Raw genomic sequence first — 18,053 nt, 5'->3', positions numbered from 1 at the left:
TAAAAAATGTTTGCATAAATACAATGTATGGGCTATAGATACATCATGGGCTATAGCCTATGATGTGTGTGAAATATAAACATTTTCTTTTTTTTTTACTATTCAATAGTTAGCGTCAAATCAGCCCCAACTGGAGAAAACGTTATCAATAACAAAGTCAATAACAAAGTGGATCTACTAATAAGTAAAAGGAAAAGGAAAATGTATAGGCCTACATGCAAATAAATAAATACAAATATATATATACATGCAAATAAATAAATAAATAAATAAATAAATATATATATATATATATATATATATATATATATATATATATATATATATATATATATATATATATATATATGTATAATAAATATGTATTTACAAATTATACAAAAGGCTTCAGATGTCGCCCCCTGCATCTGATAAGCAGATGAGAGCGTAGACATGTTTAATACCCTTCTGGAATGCGTGGCGGCGGTAAACCACCGTTAAACCGGTTTGTCCAAAAAAGGGAGCGCTCTCCGTAGAAGAAGGGAGCGGATCGCTGTCAGGAGCGCTCGGAGGAGGGGTGGCCATTTTAGGCTCATTCGCATTTGGCAGGTCTGAAGACAATTGCGAAGCACGGAACGCTCTTCAAGCAGTGGATATATAAGGTATACGTTCATGCACGTTGTACATTTATATTCGTATGGATTTAGTGACATTAAGGCTGCAGGTTGCAGTGACTGACATTATTGGCAACACCGGATTTCCTTAGCATTTCTGAATTTACGCTGCTCGTCTAAACGACGGCCGCTGCTCCTGTCGGGAGCCTCAAATGGTCCTGCAAGTTTAAAACTGTGGTTCCAGTGTGAGTCTGTCAGTCATCCGTATTGTAATATCCCGGTGAGCTGAAGGATCAGGTGCTGTGTTGTCGACGTGTGCTCTTTGGCTGACAGTTTAAAGGCTGAACTGTCCCTGGTAAACAACTTTATTGTCGGTGTGTGCAGCTCAACATGGCTGACGAGGGGAAGCTGTTCATTGGGGGGCTGTGCTTCGACACGGACGAGACCAGCCTCAAGGACGCCTTCTGCAAGTACGGACACGTTTTGAAAGGTATGCTGAATCTGGAGTCACTGTTCCATTATTGCCCTTCCGAATTAATGTTGAAAAATGTTTGTTTCATAAACTGTGGCTGTCAGAGGCATCAGGGTGAGGTGTCAATAACGTTGACATCGACTGTAAATGAAGGTCATCTTGAAAACGGCAGACGACTAATCTTGTCTTGTCATACCTTCACAGCTGACGTTGTGAGGGACCGAGAGACAAACAAATCGAGGGGATTTGGCTTTGTGACGTTTGAAAACCCCACAGATGCTAAAGACGCAATGACTGCTATGGATGGGAAGGTAGGTTATTCTTCTTTCATGCAATGTTTCATCATATTTCCAGTCGGATACTAACGAGGTTATTTGTGTCCATATAAAGCCAACTGTAGTGTTGTTGGTTTGTTCCTGAATATGTTACAGCATTATAGTTAAGTGGTTTGCCTGCATTCTTGACCTGTATTTGACAAAAACCGGTTACTTGTCAGAGCATGTTCATGCATTGAAAAGCCTGCAACTGAATGTAATAATTTTTTATTTACCAACATGGCTGCAGGACTGTTTATATAAAGCCAACTCTAGAGTGAAAAAAGCGTGTTTACTCCTTAACCCGGATCTGTAACTGTGATGTGCCTGGATTCTTGACCTGTATTTGCCAAGACCGTGTGTGTGTGTGTGTGTGTGTCTTGTAAGTAAGATTTGAGAGTTGACAAAAGAGGGATAGAAGACTCAGATTAGGTAGAAGATTGAAGTCCTTCTGGTAGAACGTTTTTATTTAGGGATGGAATGTGGCAGCTGAATGGCTGCTTAGATATAACATTGTCAGCAGGCTGAACAGCCGGAAACAGTTGCTCGGAGTTAGTGTTAGTGGGGAAAGATGATTGGACTTCCAGCGTGGACGATATCCATTTCAGTTACAAGAGAGAGGGAGGGACTTCTGATAGGGGGGATATTTGTTTACTTACTTACGCATGCTGATAATGCTTTGTCGAATTCTTCTCCAGTTTATATTCTATAGTATAGTTTTTGTCTACTCGCTCCAAGGACTCTTTGTCAACTTCAGCGGTCATTGTTTTTCGAAAAGTAATTAATGTCCATAATAATCCTGTGAATAAAAAAAACATTGAAAGGTACATTCAATACAAATGTTTAGGCATGCGCCACATTTGCAGCTTGCAACTGAAACCTACTAGTAGCCTATGGCATAACGTTTCTATGCGCTGAATATGGGTGTCATGTTCATGCTCATACATACATATTAGTGTATTAATTAATGTAATTAATTGTCATGAAAGAAGCCACTGACGAGTATACAATTTAACGTTAAGCCATAACTTGAAATTGCTTGCTGAAAGCCCCACAAATTCTCCTCTTTTTTTTTTTTGTTATTTTATGTTTCATTGCAGGTTGTTGACGGTAAGCAGATCCGTGTGGATGAGGCCGGGAAGCCTAGTGGTCGTTCAGGAGGCTCGTTCCGTGGCTCTGGACCCCGGGGGGGGTTCTTCAGAGGGGGTAGACGAGGTGGGAGTGATTATATGGAAGGTAAGGGCTGGCACCGCAATGTGGTTCCTTTCACATTTGCTTTAAGTCATGCCCTTTTTTGGTGTAAATGCTTTTGTTTTGTGGCATGCGCTTCAAAGCTGTGCTAATGACTTTGAGGTTCCATGTGTGTACAAAGGGTTCCTTCATGTGTTCTCTTCTTCATGTTTCATTAGGGGATTTCGGAGGGTACGGGCAGAGGTCCTACCAAGATAGAAGTTATGGAGATAGAAGTAACAGTAGAGAAGGAGGCTTTGGTGGGAATAGAAACTATGGCGATGAAGAGAGAAGTTACGGCGGATACCGGAGTGGCGGCAACAGCCGTGGTGGTGGTGGATACAATGCCGGATACAACCGGGACAACAGGTAGGAACGGAACTCACAGACTGTCTGTCTGTTCTCTATCACTATTTCTAGTTTTTGGGGGGGGGGGGGGGGGTCAACTTTGGATAAGCAAAATAACTCCTCCCATGGTTATATTGCACTTGGAGATCTTTACCACAGGTTAATGTAAAAAAAAAAGAATAATAATTTAAATCATGGTTCTAGACCCCTTTGTTAATTTTACTGGCTATCTGACATCCGTCAACTGAAGGGCTGATGAGCCTGTGTTCTAACACGTCCCTCTGATGTTTCAGGAGTCAGACCAGCTATGGAGGAGAGCAGCGCTCTGGATCCTACAGGGACGGCTATGACAGCTATGGTGAGTAGCATACTGATATAACTTAGGAACTAGTCACGTTAACGTCGAAAAGCGCCCATCTCCGTAACACCCCTGTGGAAAGCCCCTTCCTGTCTGCATAAGTGAACCGAGGACAGTCGAGCTCTTCTCAGCCATGCCCGTCTTAGAACCTGAGTAGTGGCACGTCCCTTTCTGCGTTCAGATTCTCTGCAACAAAAAAAGCCCCCCTACAGACTAGCATTGCCTGATGTCATGTCAACTCTCCCCTTTCCCATGTGAAAATCCCAAGTGATGTGATGTTGTCCAAATGATGCTTGAGTGTCTTTACACTTGTGCCTACTTCTCGTCCTCAGCCTCAAACGAGTAAAAACACAAAAAATCTTCCTGATTTCAAGACCATCACCAACCTGCACAGTTTTTTTCTAAAGATTTCCAAGACCTTTTTTTTTTTTTCGCTTTTTGGGGGGAGGCAGTGGTTATTCTTTTTGTGAAATATGGTTACTTGGCCTTGTATCTTAAATCCCTTGTTTGAGTGTTTATTTTTGGGGTTTTTGTGTGCTCTACAACTCCGCTGGCACTACCGTAGACTAAAGCGCCACTAGTTATGCTCCATTCATGATCTCATACTTCCTCCCTCGTTTAAGTAACCATACTGAGGATCTAGAGTTGCCTACAGAATTGCCGAGTAGCTTCTGTGCTTAATCACTAGGTGAGATCTCTGCTGTTCCACACAACCTGACAGCTTCTACATCCAATTCTCTATCTGCGAATAATGACGGCCGCAAAAACATTCGGTTCGAGTGCAAAAATGTCATCAGCGCTTTTGCTGCCAACAGCAAAAAATATTCAACTCGAAATGATTATTCAAACACAATAAGACATGTTTGTGAAGCTTGACATGCTGTGGATATGCCGTCATGGTCTTTGCCAACGTCTTCAGCTCTGCCCCTCCTACCATTTTTGAGAACATTTATTCGATATGGGCCCTGGTTTCTTTGCATGATTTTATTTTATTACTCATTTAGATGACCTGTTACCTAACTTGTTAAAGGGGCTAGATGGTGGAGGAGTGGCCTATTGCTCAACTTGGCCTTATATTTTAAATACATTTTTTTTGGAGCATTATTTTCTTTCCTCAAAACCAACCCTTAACCGATGATTTGGCATTTCCTCATGCTCTCATTTGGGTATGTTCATACTACACTACCCGGTGCTGGGTGTATATGCTTGCCTGGCTAGCATTTGAAAACGCCCAACAGATTTTGCCATTTAAAAGTTTTAGAAAATAAACTATTGAAAACAAGTTATTTATATTTACTTATCCATGAGTCAGATTTTTGGCTTTGGAAAAACTTTATTTAAAAAATTTGCACCGATTGTGTCAACAGAGAATATGAACTTGGTGAAATGAGAAATACACAACCCCATCCTTTTGACAACAAAAATAAATAAAGGAGGCAATGGCGGTTTCAAATTGTAGGGATGGACATGATACAAAATATTCTGGATGACTCTGGAAATGCTACAACCCGAAATTGCAAATGTATCAGGACAGCTGCGCTTTCTAGCCCCTTTTTTTTATTTAAAAGAAAGAAGTCGCTGCAATATATATAATGACATCCTGAGGAATCCCGTCACAATTGGCTGCAGTTTGGGCTGATCATTGAGAAATGTGCTCTGTTTGTGTATCAGTACTTTTTTTATTGTCTCTTCTGGCCTTATTAGGCCCTATTAAAACTACCCGTGGAAAATTCTCTGATTCCTGATTTCCTCCGAAAAAGAAGCCAGTTTAAAACAACCTAGGAATCTGATTTAGAATTCACTGAATACAGTTAGTACAGACATGTGGCTTTCAGCATGAGGGGTGGGCTCTATGTAGCTGCTAGGGACAACGTGTCTGGATTTTTTTTTAATTTAAATTATTATACGTCTGCTTACACCAGCCTGGATATGAAGGGGTGGGCTTCTAGGATGAGACGGACGAGGAACTGAAATGTACTCCTGCTGTCCTCCTGCTGCTGCTGTTTCTGGTTCTGTCATAATGCTTCATTACACCCAAGATCTCTGGCCGCTATCGTTTTGGAAATCAACAAAGTCCTTGGAGAATGAAGTGTTGGGCCTACCGACACATGAGTCCTCCTGTCTCTGGTGAACGCTGCTCACTTGGCTAGTTCATAATTGGAGATAGTGCCAGTAAAGTGAGGTAACATTTTTTGCTCTCCTGTTCACATCCCTCAAACAGTTATCATGTTGATGTCCCATCTTAGACTGTCTACCACTTTGACCACGATGCAATGGGACTCTCAGCCGTTGCTAAGGCTTGGCCTGGACTACTTCCAAAAGATGAATTTCATCCAGTAGCACATCCTGGCTTTCGGAGTATTTCTCGTAAAAAAAAAAAAGGACCTTTGGGGAATTAAATAATCCGACGTCAAAGGCTGTTTACCCACGAGTTCTCCCAAAATCCCCGAAGCCTACTAAAGTATTTCTAAGAGAAAATGTGTCATAGGAAATAGACGGATCCCCCATTGTGCATACATTGTCTACCATTGAGACTGCAATTTCTCATTTGTGGTAAAGGGCTTAAAGGGTGGTTAATTATAACTATACCATTGCTCTGTTAAATTGACTTGTTTGTGCGTGTGTGTGTGTCGGCGCAACTGCATAACTGCCGCTAAACTACTGGAGGGCTTGATATTGATTTTGTTTTCCTGTCCATCCATTAAGGTTGAATGTCCTTGTAGAAGACGATGATGATGTCTCCATGTCCGCTGGGTAGCCACTGTGACTTTGCCTTTCCTCCATTTGGGTCATAGAAAAAGGTTGGTACAATGTTTTAATCTGTGCCTCTTGAGGCACAGCTCTGAGGATACCTAGTTCTCTAAATGGGCAGTAGGTCATCTTGCCCATGTTATTCCCAGCATGATTCTAGAAAATCATGTTTTTTTTTTTCCTTTTTTCTTGTAAGAGCAGTAAATACATAATGTAAACTGAGGATATAATCCTTTCGATCTATACAATCAGGAGTTATAAATTTACAGGCATTCAAAAAAGATAATGGTACAATGCATGCAAAGAAGATTCATAAATGACTGTATGAATAACACTGGGTTTTGAATCAGGTTTTTTCTTCTGACTGTTTAGTGTTTAGTGTAAACATAAATCACTGCTCTTCTGTTTTCCAGAGTTGCCATTTGCATCCATCGTCGACGCGGGGCCAACGTAATGACGTCGGCCCAATGCGTGGCCCGGGTCATTCTGCATCCTGCCCAAACTGAGGATCTCTGCGCTATTCCAGGGGAATAGTAAGGCAGAGACGCTAGACGAAGCAAAGGATCAAAACTTTGTGATTTTAATGCAGCCCGAATGTATACATATGTGTTGAACGTGATTCTCCCTGGACCAATGCATTATTAGCATTTTGCTGGCTTTATAATTGCAAAACCATAAAATACTGAGCCGGACACCTGTCATTTATTTAACGACCACTGTGACTTAACTGACGGGGTAAACGTAGGTTTAGCACTTTGTCACACAGTATGTGGTTAACGCTTGTTTTGACAATAATTATTGTGATCATTTAATGTCATTTCATTTAATTTGACAAAATAAAACGTTTTCTGAAGCTGTTCTTGCATCTTTATATTTATATATACCACGGATATCTTATACCTTTATAGACATAATGTATGTAACATATCCACTCACGGCGATTCGTAATTACTGACGAACGTATTCGTCTTGTTGATGTATAATAACACCAACGTAACGGTATCTCAGATGGAGGGTGACCACTTCCTGTTGTCCATTTAAATGAGCCGACATTAATTCAAACGCCTCGGTGTTTGCGTGTTTGAGAGGATAACTGGGCGTGGCTTCACCCGGTGCGGGTCCTTTTAGTGAGGAAAACTGGGCGTGGCTACACCCGGTGCAGGTCCTTTTAGTGTCTGCTCGTTCTTGCCTCAGGTTGCCCGCTACCGATCTCCGCAGAATTTAACGGTAATGCATCTTAACAGCCTCAATTGTGGCGGCTTTTCTTTTTATAATTACTATTGATGCTGTTTTAACGTATACCAGCCGTTATGCGTTGGCCTTGCGCAGTGGATTTATAGCGTAGGGGAAATTAATCAAAGGCCTTGATCGTTAGCATCCATGATACGGCGTAGCATCCCTGTATCCGTATCATTGTGCTATGTGTAGCGGCTACCTCGTGACTTCTGCTATTATTTCACTTAAATTGAATACGGGGAGTTGGGTGTGTAATTAATTGCATCATACTTTGAATTAAGCAATGGATCACATGTATCCTTATATAGATCGGAAAAAAATATTTTTAGCGTTGACCTATTCACGAAGCAGCTAAACTTGCGCAAGGCAGATAGTATAACGTTACAACCTGAAATAATGTACAATAAGCCAGGGTTTGCGATCGCTTGTGGGTCGAGCGGGCATCCGCGGATTATGCTTGACGTGGGGCCTGTGGATGCGTACTGGGTTCTCCTCTGGAGACGCAGCACACGCAGGAACAAAGGGGCCTGGATCCGGGCCTTACGGATGGGGGAAGCATCTCCGCCTGCTCATTAACTCGGTCCCCCCTCGTATTCTGTCTCCCCCCGCAGGCAGAACTCGCCATGTCGTCAGACGAAGGGAAGCTATTTGTCGGTGGTATCAGTTTTGACACAACTGAACAGTCACTCGAAGACGTATTTTCCAAATATGGTCCCATCAGTGAAGGCAAGTACTGCACGTATGACTCGTACAACAATAAATAACCCGCTTGATTGTGCGTTTTAATCATGACAGGAGTTTTAACTTTGATCCCTCTCTTCTGGTCCAGTTGTTATCATCAAGCACAGGGAGACGCAGAGGTCCAGAGGCTTCGGCTTTATCACCTTTGAGAATCCCGAAGATGCTAAGGATGCTATGATCGCCATGAATGGAAAGGTAAGACGCCTCCGATTGACCCAAGAAACGTTTGGAAGATATACCCGTTAAAATGGAATTTGTGAAACGGAACCGCACTGCCCTGTATTCAATTTGTTTTTTTATTTTTTTGCTACTCCGTAGTCCCTGGACGGTAGGCCGATTCGCGTGGATCAAGCCGGAAACTCCGGTGGTGGAAGTCGTTCCGGCGGATACAGGGGAGGCAACAGCGGCGGCGGCGGCGGTGGCGACGGCGGCGGCTACAGGGGGGGACGTGGTGGCGGAGGAGGACGTGGACGTGGATTCTCGTATGGTAAGGACGATTACCCACGGTGGAATCTACCAAACCCTACATGTTGTTTTGGCAAATCCCGTCCAGTATTCTCACATACAGTTGTATTATTTCATTGTAGGCAGTGGTGGTGGAGACAGAAGCTACAGTGGTGGTGGAGGTGGTGGAAGGTATGTCAACAGTGGTGGAGGTGGTGGCTACTTCCCCAGAGACAGGTGGCCTTCTAGGTCCTGCAGCTCAGAGGATGCCTAGTTCTCTAAATGGGCAGTAGGTCATCTTGTTTTCATTGTGTCGGAAATGAGGGAAGTTGATGAATTCTCAACGGCAAATTCTCGTTCTTTTCTCAGAGCACAAGGTGGCGGATACGGTGAATGCTCAGGAGGTATGTACAGAGAACTAAATAGTAGCTCTGGTGAAGCTTTGTATCAGAAAGCCACCAATATCGGACATGGGAGTGATTTAAACCCCCCCCTGTAAGCTGTCGACTGCATGCAGGATATTTTAAGTTATCTTTCCACTAAAGAGAGGGTCCAACGTTTTAAACGTTTAGCTTTTTGGCCTTGGCGGCACAGTAAATGAACAATGCAGAGGTCAACTACTAGATGTGTTGTTGCTGAAGATGTAGTCAGTTACCTTTTTTGTGAATCAGATCGCCCCAAAGTAGCATAGCTTTATCTGGACGGACTCCTTCCTCTGGCCCTGGCTTGGAACCTCATTAATCAAAGGGCTTTTTTTTTTCTTTGAACAGGATTCGGTGCTGTGGTCACTGACGCCCACTGAGGCCACCTGTAGTTGAAATTTGTTGGAAGAAACAATATGTTGACGGTCCAGTTTAGCACTACTGCTGAGTGGGTGCTAAGGTAGGCTGTCTGCAGTCTGCAGCGACCGGCCGTGTTGAGTTACCCAATACCCAGGGTTCCTTACGATGGTAATGTTAAACATGGCGAGCCACATGGTAAAACTTTGTCAGGAGAGAATTTTCGAACTATGCTGCTCACAGAATATTTTTAATCTTTTACCCGAAGCCTTTGTGGTAATATCTAACCTCTTTAAGTTGCTTTGAATCAGAAGGCAGTCATGAAAACAGTTGACTTGTCTGTCCAACCGATAAGAAACGTTGCTTATTTTTGGTTTGACTTTAGCCAGTCATCATTTCGGTTGTGCGTCCTCTTTTAGAGCTTTCCTGGATCGCTACTAACCTGCCTTGTCTTTGACTTCTTCCCAGGTGACGATGGTGGTTGGTAGCTCAGCTAAGTGGGTGTCGGTCTCCTAGGCAACACCCATGTTCGCCCCCTCCCGCCCGCTCCCCCCCCACCCCCCCAACCCTTTCTCGCCTGCAACCCCCATTTGAATGACAGCGGACCTAGCTGGAAATTCCGTTCTAGCGCATCGCCGAAAGAAAAAAACGAAACCAATTCCATAGATAAAGAGCAGTCCTGGATGAGTTCAGGGGAAGGTTGGCTCCCACGTCGAGCCGTCCTCACAGGTCCTTCTCCAAGTTTTTATAACTTTTTTTTTTCTTCTTTTTGTTCCCATCAGGCAGTCTCATTTTTCTAATTGATCTTAATAGAACACGTTTTATGTTATGCCTCAATTTATATTAAAAAGAACATGAGTTTTGAGTTATGCGTCACTTTATAGCGTTTGGTCTCCCATGGCCCGGGCCCAGTCACACATTGGTTCAGGCAGAGACGAGAGCCTTGGAGTGGAGGGAATATATCTCGGCTGAAGAATTGTCATCTGTTAGGTGGTTTTCGTAGTGCCAATGGTCTCCCTAATGAAGAAGGGGAATACATCACTGTCCTTGTTTGCACTTTCTGTGCAAGGGAATACAAGAGGACGAGGAAATAAATACGCTCTTAAAGACTTTTTTTTTATTTTCTTAATAGTCCAGTAAGTTCTTGCACTGGTTAATTTGGTCACTGTCCTTCTTGGTTAGTTCTGTTACTTCTTGACTCGTCTGGAAAGTACACGAGTTTTAATGTTCTCATCAATGCATTTTTTTGTGCATGCTTACATTTTGTTTATTTTTCCAAAATAAAATCCCTTTTAAATGTTTCTTTGTCATCCGTTTCTTGCTTTAGCATTTTTTTGGTTTTCCCAAGTTGTGTTTCATGTACAACTACCCTAATGAAAACGTTAGGGCCTGCAAGGTCCTTTACTGGAAATAAGATTGTGCAAGGAATGAAATCGTGCAAAAATTTTGTTGATGGGATTATTAAATAAATTCAAAATAAATTCATTAAACGTATAAACACCAGGTGGCAGTGTTTTCTTAATTTTAACCAGCTTATTTAGTTCAAGATATCCCAAATTGTATATTGGGGTCGGATGATAGTTATATTATAGGTGCTTTAGAAAAGGTGCATAGACACATTGTGGCGTCCAGCCCCTTAAAACCTCGGTCCGGACGGACCCGAGGTTTCATCCTGGACGGAAAATACTACCGTCATCCACCAGCCGGCGACGGAGAGCACCCGTTGAACCCCAATCAGCGAGATGGGAGACGCCTGGCTGGATAGCCAGGAAGACACTTTAAATGGAGCACGAGGACTGACATTTGGAAGGAACATGAGATGTATGCAAAAAATGCCGAGTGCGGCTTAACCCACGCTTAACGTGTCATTCGTACCTGGAACCCGGCTCATTGGGGGAGCGGGGTACCAAAACCTGTACACGCACATTAACAAATGTATGCTATTCTGGTAAGCTAGATGTTCATTTTTATTTTATTCTCTCCATAAATGTGTCCCATTTGATGAAAAACAACAGCTTTGTGAAACCGATTTATTCATCAACATGGTTAACAAAGCATGAGCATATTAACGATGACAATCTGGATTCACTTTTTCCTCATGTGGCCTTCAATCCAACCAAGATAGTCTGGGATTTTAGTGTACACTTTTAAGCACTTTGTGCCGCCTGACACAACACCGTACGCCACTTCACCTTCACAAACAAGTGGACCACCAGAGTCTCCCTGTAATCACACAAAGAGATTACTGCATACTGAAATATAGTTTGAATTCAGTGTTTCAGTTCATTTGGCTTCTAATTGCTTTTGGGTCTACTTTTGACTCACAAGTAGGCCTATATAAATAAAGAAAACATGAGAATACATTTTTGGTCACTCACCATTGAAGGTCCAATTCTTCCAAGGGAGAAGTATGCATGGAGCTCAGCAGGGTGTGTACGATTCACAAGTGTGACCTCAACTTCCCTCAGCCTCCTGGCCATCTGTTTTTTTCTGCTAAATTCCCAGCCAGAGACTATACAGCGTTGAGGCAGATGATCACCTTGGCTTGCTAAATTAATCCGTCTGACATGGTCTGTGAAGTTTACCTTCTCGCTTAACTTGAGAAGAAAGGGGGGGAGGGGAGAGAATTTACTGTCAAAACAAGAATGCATTGGCACTATAATTTACATACATAACATAAAGGTGGATTTATGCTTACCTGCAGTAACATCAAGTTGTTGATTTTTGTTTCATTATTGAAGTCCTCATGTGGAAATGCTCGACTCACTTGAATGGCCTTCGGAGGTTGATCATTCTTGAACTTATCAAGACCTACATAGACGTTATAGATACTGGGATACAAAGTTATAATTGATACATTTGTTGACAAATTGTATTGGACATGGTGCTCTTCACTAAAAGCTCTATGAAACAGCTTTTGAGTAATGAATATTGCAAGTTATCGTTTGGATTGTACGTTTCTGATGTACTTATGGAACCATAGCTCAAATAAGCACTGTGTTTTTGTCCTGCGGATCAGTCAAGAACCTCACCAGGCCTGGCAGTCAGCAGCTGTCACCACAAACTGATTGCTGATCAGGAAGCCTTGACAAAATCTGGTTTCGTCATTCCACATTCTCGTTTCCAAAAGCACCATGTAGGGTCTACTATGAGGGACAGCTTTGCGTCCCCCAAAGATTTTCCCTGCTTGAACTGGAGAAGTAAAAAATATCCCAAAATGAAGGGGATGCTGTATCCACCTTCTTTGTAAATGGATTCAATGAATGAATCAAACTACTAATACAGTAATGATCTTCTTACCTTGACCACGAAGGCTAAGGACCAGCATCAGGACCACCCAGGTATTGTGCAGCGCCATGGTGATGAGTGTGGTGTCAGAAAGAGTTCTGCTGCTCCACTGACAATAGCCTTACTTTCACTGGAACTTATTAAAGTCAGAGAAGAGGAAACAGGATGTGGTCGAATGTGATTGTTTGAACAACAATGAAAACACCATCCCTCTGAGTACATGGCCACTCTGCCTTTCTGAATAAGACAAAAAGCCACATCAAATCTTATACCTTTAATCTCAGCTCAAACTAACTGCAGTTTAAGAAAAACCTGCATAGTGGTCTGCTATACACAAACACACACACACACACACACACAAATGCACGCAAACACACACACAGCCACACACGTCACTCATGATTTACCTCTGTCATATCTCTCCAGTAACAACTGGCTTTTGCAATTCTTCATAACAAGTTATATTTCTCTATTCAGGAACCTCTAAGTCTGTCCTTGGGATTCTGAGGTAACATCATTCTGACATGATCAGTCATCTCTGTCAGTTATTGGATTATAATATAAAATCTATAAATTACCAAAATATCTCGTATGGGAAGAATTTTTTTGGTCGTTCTTAATAAAAAAAAAGTAAGTTCATCGAATGCATGTACACCATGTCTTATTTAATTGTAAACAATTAATCAATCACTTTATCAAGAATGTAAAGTTATTCAAGTTTTAAACAGGGTTGACTTTGTTTCAACTAGATTTAGATGCATCAGAAAAAGTACATGCACACAAAGATTTACACGCACACACACACGAAAACAAAGAATGTATGCTATTTTGCTAAGTTTTAGTTCCTTTTCATTTTCTCCTTCAACGTTACGTATCCCATTCCGTGTGGTGAGAAGACAGGACAGGTGTGGGGAACAGCGATTTATTCATCAACATAGTTCACAAAGCACGAGCAAATTAACGATGACATTCTGGAGTCACTTTTTCCTTATGTGGCGTTCAATCCAATCAAGATAGTCTGGGATTTTGGTGTACACTTTTATGTCCTTTCTTCCGCATGACACAACACCGTACGCCACTTCACATTCACAAACAAGTGGACCGCCAGAGTCTCCCTGTAATCACACATGAAGAGGTTACACTTTCAACAGATTAGCCAGATAAGAATAAAAAAACATGGGAATAATTATATTGTCACTTACTGGTGAAGGTCCGATTTCTCCACGGGAGAAGTATGCATGGCGCTCAGCAGAGAGTGTACGATTCACAAGGGTAACATTAACTTCCCTCAGCTCGCTGGCTCTGTCCTGATTCTCTTCACTAGTAGATCCCCAGCCCGAGACTATACAGCGTTGAGGCAGATGATCACCTCGGTGTGCTAAATGAATCGGACCGACATGCTCTGTGAAGTTTACCTTCTCACATAACTTGAGAAGAAAGGGGGGGAGGGGGGGTTGTACTGGTTAGCGTCAAAACAAGAATGCATTCGCACTATAATGTACATACATAACATAAAGGTGGATTCATGCTTACCTGCAGTAACATCAAGTCGTTAATCTTTTTTATATCATCGTAGTCCTCATGTGGAATATCTCGCTTCACTTGAATGGCCTTCGGAGTTTGATCATTCTTGAACTTATGAAGACCTACATAGACGTTATAGATACTGGGACACAAAGGTTTAATTCATACAATTGTTTACAAATTGTAGGCCTATTAGACATGGCGATCGTAACTAAAAGCTCTATAAAACCTGTAGTTGAACGTATAGTGCAGATATAGGCCAACGACACATGTTATTGAATGAATACAGCTTTTGAGTAATGAATAATGCAAGTTATCTCCTGGATTGTAAGTTCCTGTTGTACTTGTGGAACCATAGCTGAAATCAGCACGGTGTTGTTGTCCTGCGGATCAGTCAAGAACCTCACCGGGCCTGGCAGTGAGCAGCTGTCACCACAAACTCATTGCTGATCAGGAAGCCGTCACAAAAGCTGGTTTTGTCATTCCACATTGTCATTTCCAAAAGCACCATGTAGGGTCTACTATGAGGGACAGCTGGGCGTCCCCCGATGATTTTCCCTGTTTGAACTGGAGAAGTAAGAAACATCCCAAGATTAAGGGGATGTACACACATCAGGCTGTATCCACCTTCTTTGTAAATGGATTCAATGAATGAATCAAACTACTAATACAGTAATGATCATCTTACCTTGACCACGAAGGCTAAGGACCAGCATCAGGACCACCCAGGTATTGTGCAGCGCCATGGTGATGAGTGTGGTGTCAGCAAGAGTTCTGCTGCTCCACTGACAATAGCCTTACTTTCACTTGAACTTATTAAAGTCAGAGAAGAGGAAATAGGATGTGGTCGATTGTGATTGTTTGAACAACACTAAAAACACCATCCATGTGAGTACATGGCCCCTTTTTCTTTCTGTATTAGACAAGAAGCCACATCAAATCTTAGTCCTTTAATCTCAGCTCAAACTAACTTCAGTTTAAGAAAAACCTGTATAGTGGTCTGCTATACACACACACACACACACACACACACACACACACACACACACACACACACACAGCCACACACGTCACTCATGATTTACCTCTGTCATATCTCTCCAGTAACAACTGGCTTTTGCAATTCTTCATAACAAGATATATTTCTATATTCAGGAGCCTCTAAGTCTGTCCAAGGGATTCTGAGGTAACATCATTCTGGCATGATCAGTCATCTCTGTCAGTTATTGGATTATAATATAAAATCCATAAATTAGCAAAATATCTCATGCTGGAAAGAATTGATTTATTTGGTCGTTGTTAATCTAAATAAGTAAGTTCATCCAATGCATGTACACAAGGTGGCAGTCTAATTTAATTTTTAAACAATTTATCATTCAGTGGATCAAGAATGTGAAGTTATTCAAGTTTTAAACAGGGATGACTTCGTTTCAACCAGGTTTAGATGCATTAGAAAAAGTACACAAACATTTACACTCACACGAAAACAAAGAATGCATGCTATTCTGCTAAGTTTTAGTTCCTTTTCATTTTCTCCCACAACGTGTCCCATTCCATGAGGTGAGAGAATCAGGACAGGTGTGTGGAACAGCGATTTATTCATCAACAAGGTTCACAAAGCACGACAAATTAACGATGACATTCTGGTGTCACTTTTTCATCATGTGGCATAAAATCCAATCAAGATAGTCCGGGATTTTAGTGTACAGTTTGAATTTCTCTGTGCCGCCTGACACAACACCGTATGCCACTTCACCTTCACAAACAAGTGGACCGCCAGAGTCTCCCTGTAATCACACATAAAGAGGTTACTGCATACTGCTCCAACAGATTCTGAAGAAACACTAACATATAATTGTACATAGCTATTTGCTTTTGGGTCTACTTTTGACTCGTGTAACAGTAGCCAGATATGAATACAAATTATGTGAATAATTATATTGTCACTTACATGGGAAGGTCCGCTTTCTCCAAGGGAGGAGTAAACATGGCGCTCAGCAGGGAGTGTATGCTTCACAAGGGTAACATTAACTTCCCTCAGCTCGCTGGCCATTTCGTTCAGATTCTCTTCGCTAAATCCCCAGCCCGAGACTATACAGCGTTGAGGCAGATGATCAACTCGGCTTGCTAAATTAATCGGTCTGACATGCTCTGTGATGTTTACCTTCTCACTTAACTTCAGAAGAAAGGGGGGGGGGGGGATGTACTTGTTAGTGTGAAAACAAGAATGCATTGGCACTATAATGTATAATTTCTTTAACGTAAAGGTGGATTCATGATCAACCTAACATTCATGCTATATGCTTACCTGCAGTAGCATTAAGTCGTTCAATATTGGTTTTTCATTGTAGTCCTCATGTGGAATTGCTTGACTCACTTGAATGGCCTTCGGAGTTTGATCATTCTTGAACTTATGAAGACCTACATAGACGTTATAGATACTGGGACACAAAGGTTTAATTCATACAATTGTTAACAAATTGTCTTAGACATGGCGATCGTAACTAAAAGCTCTATAAAACCTGCAGTTGAACGTATGCAGATATAGGCCAATGACACATGTTATTGAATGAATACAGCTTTTGAGTAATGAATAATGCAAGTTATCTCCTGGATTGTAAGTTCCTGTTGTACTTGTGGAACCATAGCTGAAATCAGCACGGTGTTGTTGTCCTGCGGATCAGTCAAGAACCTCACCAGGCCTGGCAGTGAGCAGCTGTAACCACAAACTGATCGCTGATCAGGAAGCCGTCACAATATATGATGGTTCCCTGCAAAGTTTTCATTTCCAAAAGCACCATGTAGGGTCTACTATGAGGGTCAGCTTTGCGTCCCCCGATGATTTTCCCTGTTTGAACTGGAGAAGTAAAAAAGATCCCAAAATGAAGGGGATGTACACACATCAGGCTGTATCCACCTTCTTTGTAAATGGATTCAATGAATGAATCAAACTACTAATACAGTAATGATCTTCTTACCTTGACCACGAAGGCTAAGGACCAGCATCAGGACCACCCAGGTATTGTGCAGCGCCATGGTGATGAGTGTGGTGTCAGCAAGAGTTCTGCTGCTCCACTGACAATAGCCTTACTTTCACTGGAACTTATTAAAGTGAGTGATGTGGAAACAGGATGTGATTGAATGAGATTGTGTGAACTTCGCTGACAACACAATCCCTGTAAGGGCATGGCCACTTCATTTTACATGAAGTAGTATTAATCTTCATTCATGGAATACATGTCTTCTTTTGCCTAGCGACTTGAATTAGAAGAAATCACAGCTCAAAATAACTTCAGATGGTCATGAATTACCTCTGTCATATCTCTCCAGTAACAACTGGCCTTTTGCAATTCTTTATACCAAGTTATAGTTCTCTATTCAGGAGCCTCTAAGTCTGTCTTTGGGACTCGGAGATAAAATCATTCTGCCATGATCAATTTAATAGACAGCAGGGTTTGTTAGAAACTGGGGGCCATAGAAGTTAATGTGAAGGTTATGGCCCTCCAGAAGGCATGCAGAATACATCAGACTCCATGAGGAAGAAGAGGGTTATTCAGACAAGCCATTCAATTTCTCAAAGTAAGTAGTTCGTAGTACTCAGTATAGGTTGCAGACTTTAATTCCAGCTTATCATGTCTTTACTTATACCGTATTTGGTGTAGGCATCTTCAATTGGAATAAAGTATTGTGGTATGTATTTATCTTCAGTTCATTATCCAGCCAATTTTAGTTCAGTTGATGGTGTACAGTCAGTTTATCTTTCAAATCATGTGTCAAATGAATATAAAGGAAAATAGTAGGAATTGGAAAGTAAAGAAATGGAATATAAAATGCATTAATATCAATATTTCTTATTATATTATTCTAAACTATTAAACCAATTCTATAGATATAGAGCCGTCCTGGAGGAGTACCATTGAAGCAGTCTTATTTTTATAATTGATCTTAAGAGAACATGTTTTATGTTATGGCTCA

At 41.7% G+C, this 18,053-nt stretch overlaps 5 protein-coding genes across 9 annotated transcripts; 2 read left to right on the top strand and 3 right to left on the bottom strand.

Moving 5' to 3' along the window:
• Positions 1 to 520: 520 nt before the first annotated feature.
• LOC130393082 (cold-inducible RNA-binding protein B-like) lies at positions 521 to 7,085 on the top strand. Of its 3 annotated transcripts, XR_008897082.1 has the most exons (8): positions 523 to 641; positions 978 to 1,083; positions 1,270 to 1,376; positions 2,480 to 2,615; positions 2,789 to 2,978; positions 3,251 to 3,315; positions 6,022 to 6,116; positions 6,480 to 7,085. XR_008897082.1 is itself a non-coding variant. In XM_056603665.1 (7 exons), the coding sequence occupies exons 2-7, from the start codon at positions 984 to 986 to the stop codon at positions 3,659 to 3,661; spliced, it is 591 nt and encodes a 196-aa protein (XP_056459640.1). In that variant the 5' UTR covers positions 521 to 641; positions 978 to 983; the 3' UTR covers positions 3,662 to 6,015. The 3 variants fall into 3 exon arrangements, 2 of the variants coding, with proteins under 2 accessions (XP_056459640.1, XP_056459639.1); XM_056603665.1 differs by lacking the exons at positions 6,022 to 6,116; positions 6,480 to 7,085 and adding an exon at positions 3,648 to 6,015 and having other exon boundaries at positions 521 to 641; positions 2,480 to 2,594; XM_056603664.1 differs by lacking the exons at positions 6,022 to 6,116; positions 6,480 to 7,085 and adding an exon at positions 3,648 to 6,015 and having other exon boundaries at positions 526 to 641.
• A 105-nt stretch (positions 7,086 to 7,190) lies between these two features.
• Positions 7,191 to 10,594, top strand: LOC130393083 (cold-inducible RNA-binding protein-like). 3 transcript variants are annotated; one of them, XR_008897083.1, is made up of 8 exons: positions 7,191 to 7,293; positions 7,914 to 8,028; positions 8,132 to 8,238; positions 8,362 to 8,530; positions 8,631 to 8,679; positions 8,857 to 8,891; positions 9,258 to 9,369; positions 9,735 to 9,823. XR_008897083.1 is itself a non-coding variant. In XM_056603667.1 (7 exons), the coding sequence occupies exons 2-7, from the start codon at positions 7,926 to 7,928 to the stop codon at positions 9,752 to 9,754; spliced, it is 483 nt and encodes a 160-aa protein (XP_056459642.1). In that variant the 5' UTR covers positions 7,191 to 7,293; positions 7,914 to 7,925; the 3' UTR covers positions 9,755 to 10,594. The 3 variants fall into 3 exon arrangements, 2 of the variants coding, with proteins under 2 accessions (XP_056459642.1, XP_056459641.1); XM_056603667.1 differs by lacking the exon at positions 9,258 to 9,369 and having other exon boundaries at positions 9,735 to 10,594; XM_056603666.1 differs by lacking the exon at positions 9,735 to 9,823 and having other exon boundaries at positions 9,258 to 9,728.
• Positions 10,595 to 10,747: 153 nt separating this feature from the next.
• On the bottom strand, positions 10,748 to 12,699 carry LOC130393081 (mast cell protease 3-like). Its single transcript, XM_056603663.1, has 5 exons — positions 12,567 to 12,699; positions 12,299 to 12,458; positions 11,965 to 12,097; positions 11,645 to 11,863; positions 10,748 to 11,489 (listed from the first exon to the last, which is right to left on the bottom strand). Exons 1-5 carry the CDS (start codon positions 12,622 to 12,624, stop codon positions 11,352 to 11,354), a joined length of 708 nt encoding a protein of 235 aa, XP_056459638.1. The 5' UTR covers positions 12,625 to 12,699; the 3' UTR covers positions 10,748 to 11,351.
• A 546-nt stretch (positions 12,700 to 13,245) lies between these two features.
• Positions 13,246 to 14,935, bottom strand: LOC130393717 (mast cell protease 3-like). The gene is made up of 5 exons (XM_056604431.1): positions 14,767 to 14,935; positions 14,486 to 14,645; positions 14,088 to 14,220; positions 13,757 to 13,981; positions 13,246 to 13,669 (listed from the first exon to the last, which is right to left on the bottom strand). Exons 1-5 carry the CDS (start codon positions 14,822 to 14,824, stop codon positions 13,532 to 13,534), a joined length of 714 nt encoding a protein of 237 aa, XP_056460406.1. The 5' UTR covers positions 14,825 to 14,935; the 3' UTR covers positions 13,246 to 13,531.
• A 68-nt stretch (positions 14,936 to 15,003) lies between these two features.
• Positions 15,004 to 17,157, bottom strand: LOC130393716 (mast cell protease 1A-like). Its single transcript, XM_056604430.1, has 5 exons — positions 17,057 to 17,157; positions 16,776 to 16,935; positions 16,387 to 16,519; positions 16,030 to 16,254; positions 15,004 to 15,865 (listed from the first exon to the last, which is right to left on the bottom strand). Exons 1-5 carry the CDS (start codon positions 17,112 to 17,114, stop codon positions 15,728 to 15,730), a joined length of 714 nt encoding a protein of 237 aa, XP_056460405.1. The 5' UTR covers positions 17,115 to 17,157; the 3' UTR covers positions 15,004 to 15,727.
• Positions 17,158 to 18,053: the final 896 nt, after the last annotated feature.

The sequence above is a fragment of the Gadus chalcogrammus genome, chromosome 12 (genome assembly GCF_026213295.1).
Source record: "Gadus chalcogrammus isolate NIFS_2021 chromosome 12, NIFS_Gcha_1.0, whole genome shotgun sequence".
Taxonomy (NCBI): Eukaryota; Metazoa; Chordata; class Actinopteri; order Gadiformes; family Gadidae; genus Gadus; species Gadus chalcogrammus.
The sequence above is the reverse complement of the archived record's forward strand: the minus strand, read 5'-3'. Positions and strand labels throughout refer to the sequence as shown.

What these genes read in the sequence shown, in the direction of transcription:
- LOC130393082 (XM_056603664.1), top strand. Translation starts at nt 984, where the DNA reads ATGGCTGACGAGGGGAAGCTGTTCATTGGGGGGCTGTGCTTCGACACG. An exon ending in TGACTGCTATGGATGGGAAG is followed by an intron (nt 1,377 to 2,479) that starts GTAGGTTATTCT and finishes GTTTCATTGCAG; the next exon opens with GTTGTTGACGGTAAGCAGAT. An exon ending in GGATACAACCGGGACAACAG is followed by an intron (nt 2,979 to 3,250) that starts GTAGGAACGGAA and finishes CTGATGTTTCAG; the next exon opens with GAGTCAGACCAGCTATGGAG.
- LOC130393083 (XM_056603666.1), top strand. Translation starts at nt 7,926, where the DNA reads ATGTCGTCAGACGAAGGGAAGCTATTTGTCGGTGGTATCAGTTTTGAC. An exon ending in ATATGGTCCCATCAGTGAAG is followed by an intron (nt 8,029 to 8,131) that starts GCAAGTACTGCA and finishes CTTCTGGTCCAG; the next exon opens with TTGTTATCATCAAGCACAGG. An exon ending in ATACGGTGAATGCTCAGGAG is followed by an intron (nt 8,892 to 9,257) that starts GTATGTACAGAG and finishes TTCTTTGAACAG; the next exon opens with GATTCGGTGCTGTGGTCACT.
- LOC130393081 (XM_056603663.1), bottom strand. Translation starts at nt 12,624, where the DNA reads ATGGCGCTGCACAATACCTGGGTGGTCCTGATGCTGGTCCTTAGCCTT. An exon ending in GCTGCTGACTGCCAGGCCTG is followed by an intron (nt 12,098 to 12,298) that starts GTGAGGTTCTTG and finishes TTTGTATCCCAG; the next exon opens with TATCTATAACGTCTATGTAG. An exon ending in GAAGAATTGGACCTTCAATG is followed by an intron (nt 11,490 to 11,644) that starts GTGAGTGACCAA and finishes GTGTGATTACAG; the next exon opens with GGAGACTCTGGTGGTCCACT.
- LOC130393717 (XM_056604431.1), bottom strand. Translation starts at nt 14,824, where the DNA reads ATGGCGCTGCACAATACCTGGGTGGTCCTGATGCTGGTCCTTAGCCTT. An exon ending in GCTGCTCACTGCCAGGCCCG is followed by an intron (nt 14,221 to 14,485) that starts GTGAGGTTCTTG and finishes TTTGTGTCCCAG; the next exon opens with TATCTATAACGTCTATGTAG. An exon ending in ACGACTTGATGTTACTGCAG is followed by an intron (nt 13,982 to 14,087) that starts GTAAGCATGAAT and finishes TTTCTTCTCAAG; the next exon opens with TTATGTGAGAAGGTAAACTT.
- LOC130393716 (XM_056604430.1), bottom strand. Translation starts at nt 17,114, where the DNA reads ATGGCGCTGCACAATACCTGGGTGGTCCTGATGCTGGTCCTTAGCCTT. An exon ending in GCTGCTCACTGCCAGGCCTG is followed by an intron (nt 16,520 to 16,775) that starts GTGAGGTTCTTG and finishes TTTGTGTCCCAG; the next exon opens with TATCTATAACGTCTATGTAG. An exon ending in ACGACTTAATGCTACTGCAG is followed by an intron (nt 16,255 to 16,386) that starts GTAAGCATATAG and finishes TTTCTTCTGAAG; the next exon opens with TTAAGTGAGAAGGTAAACAT.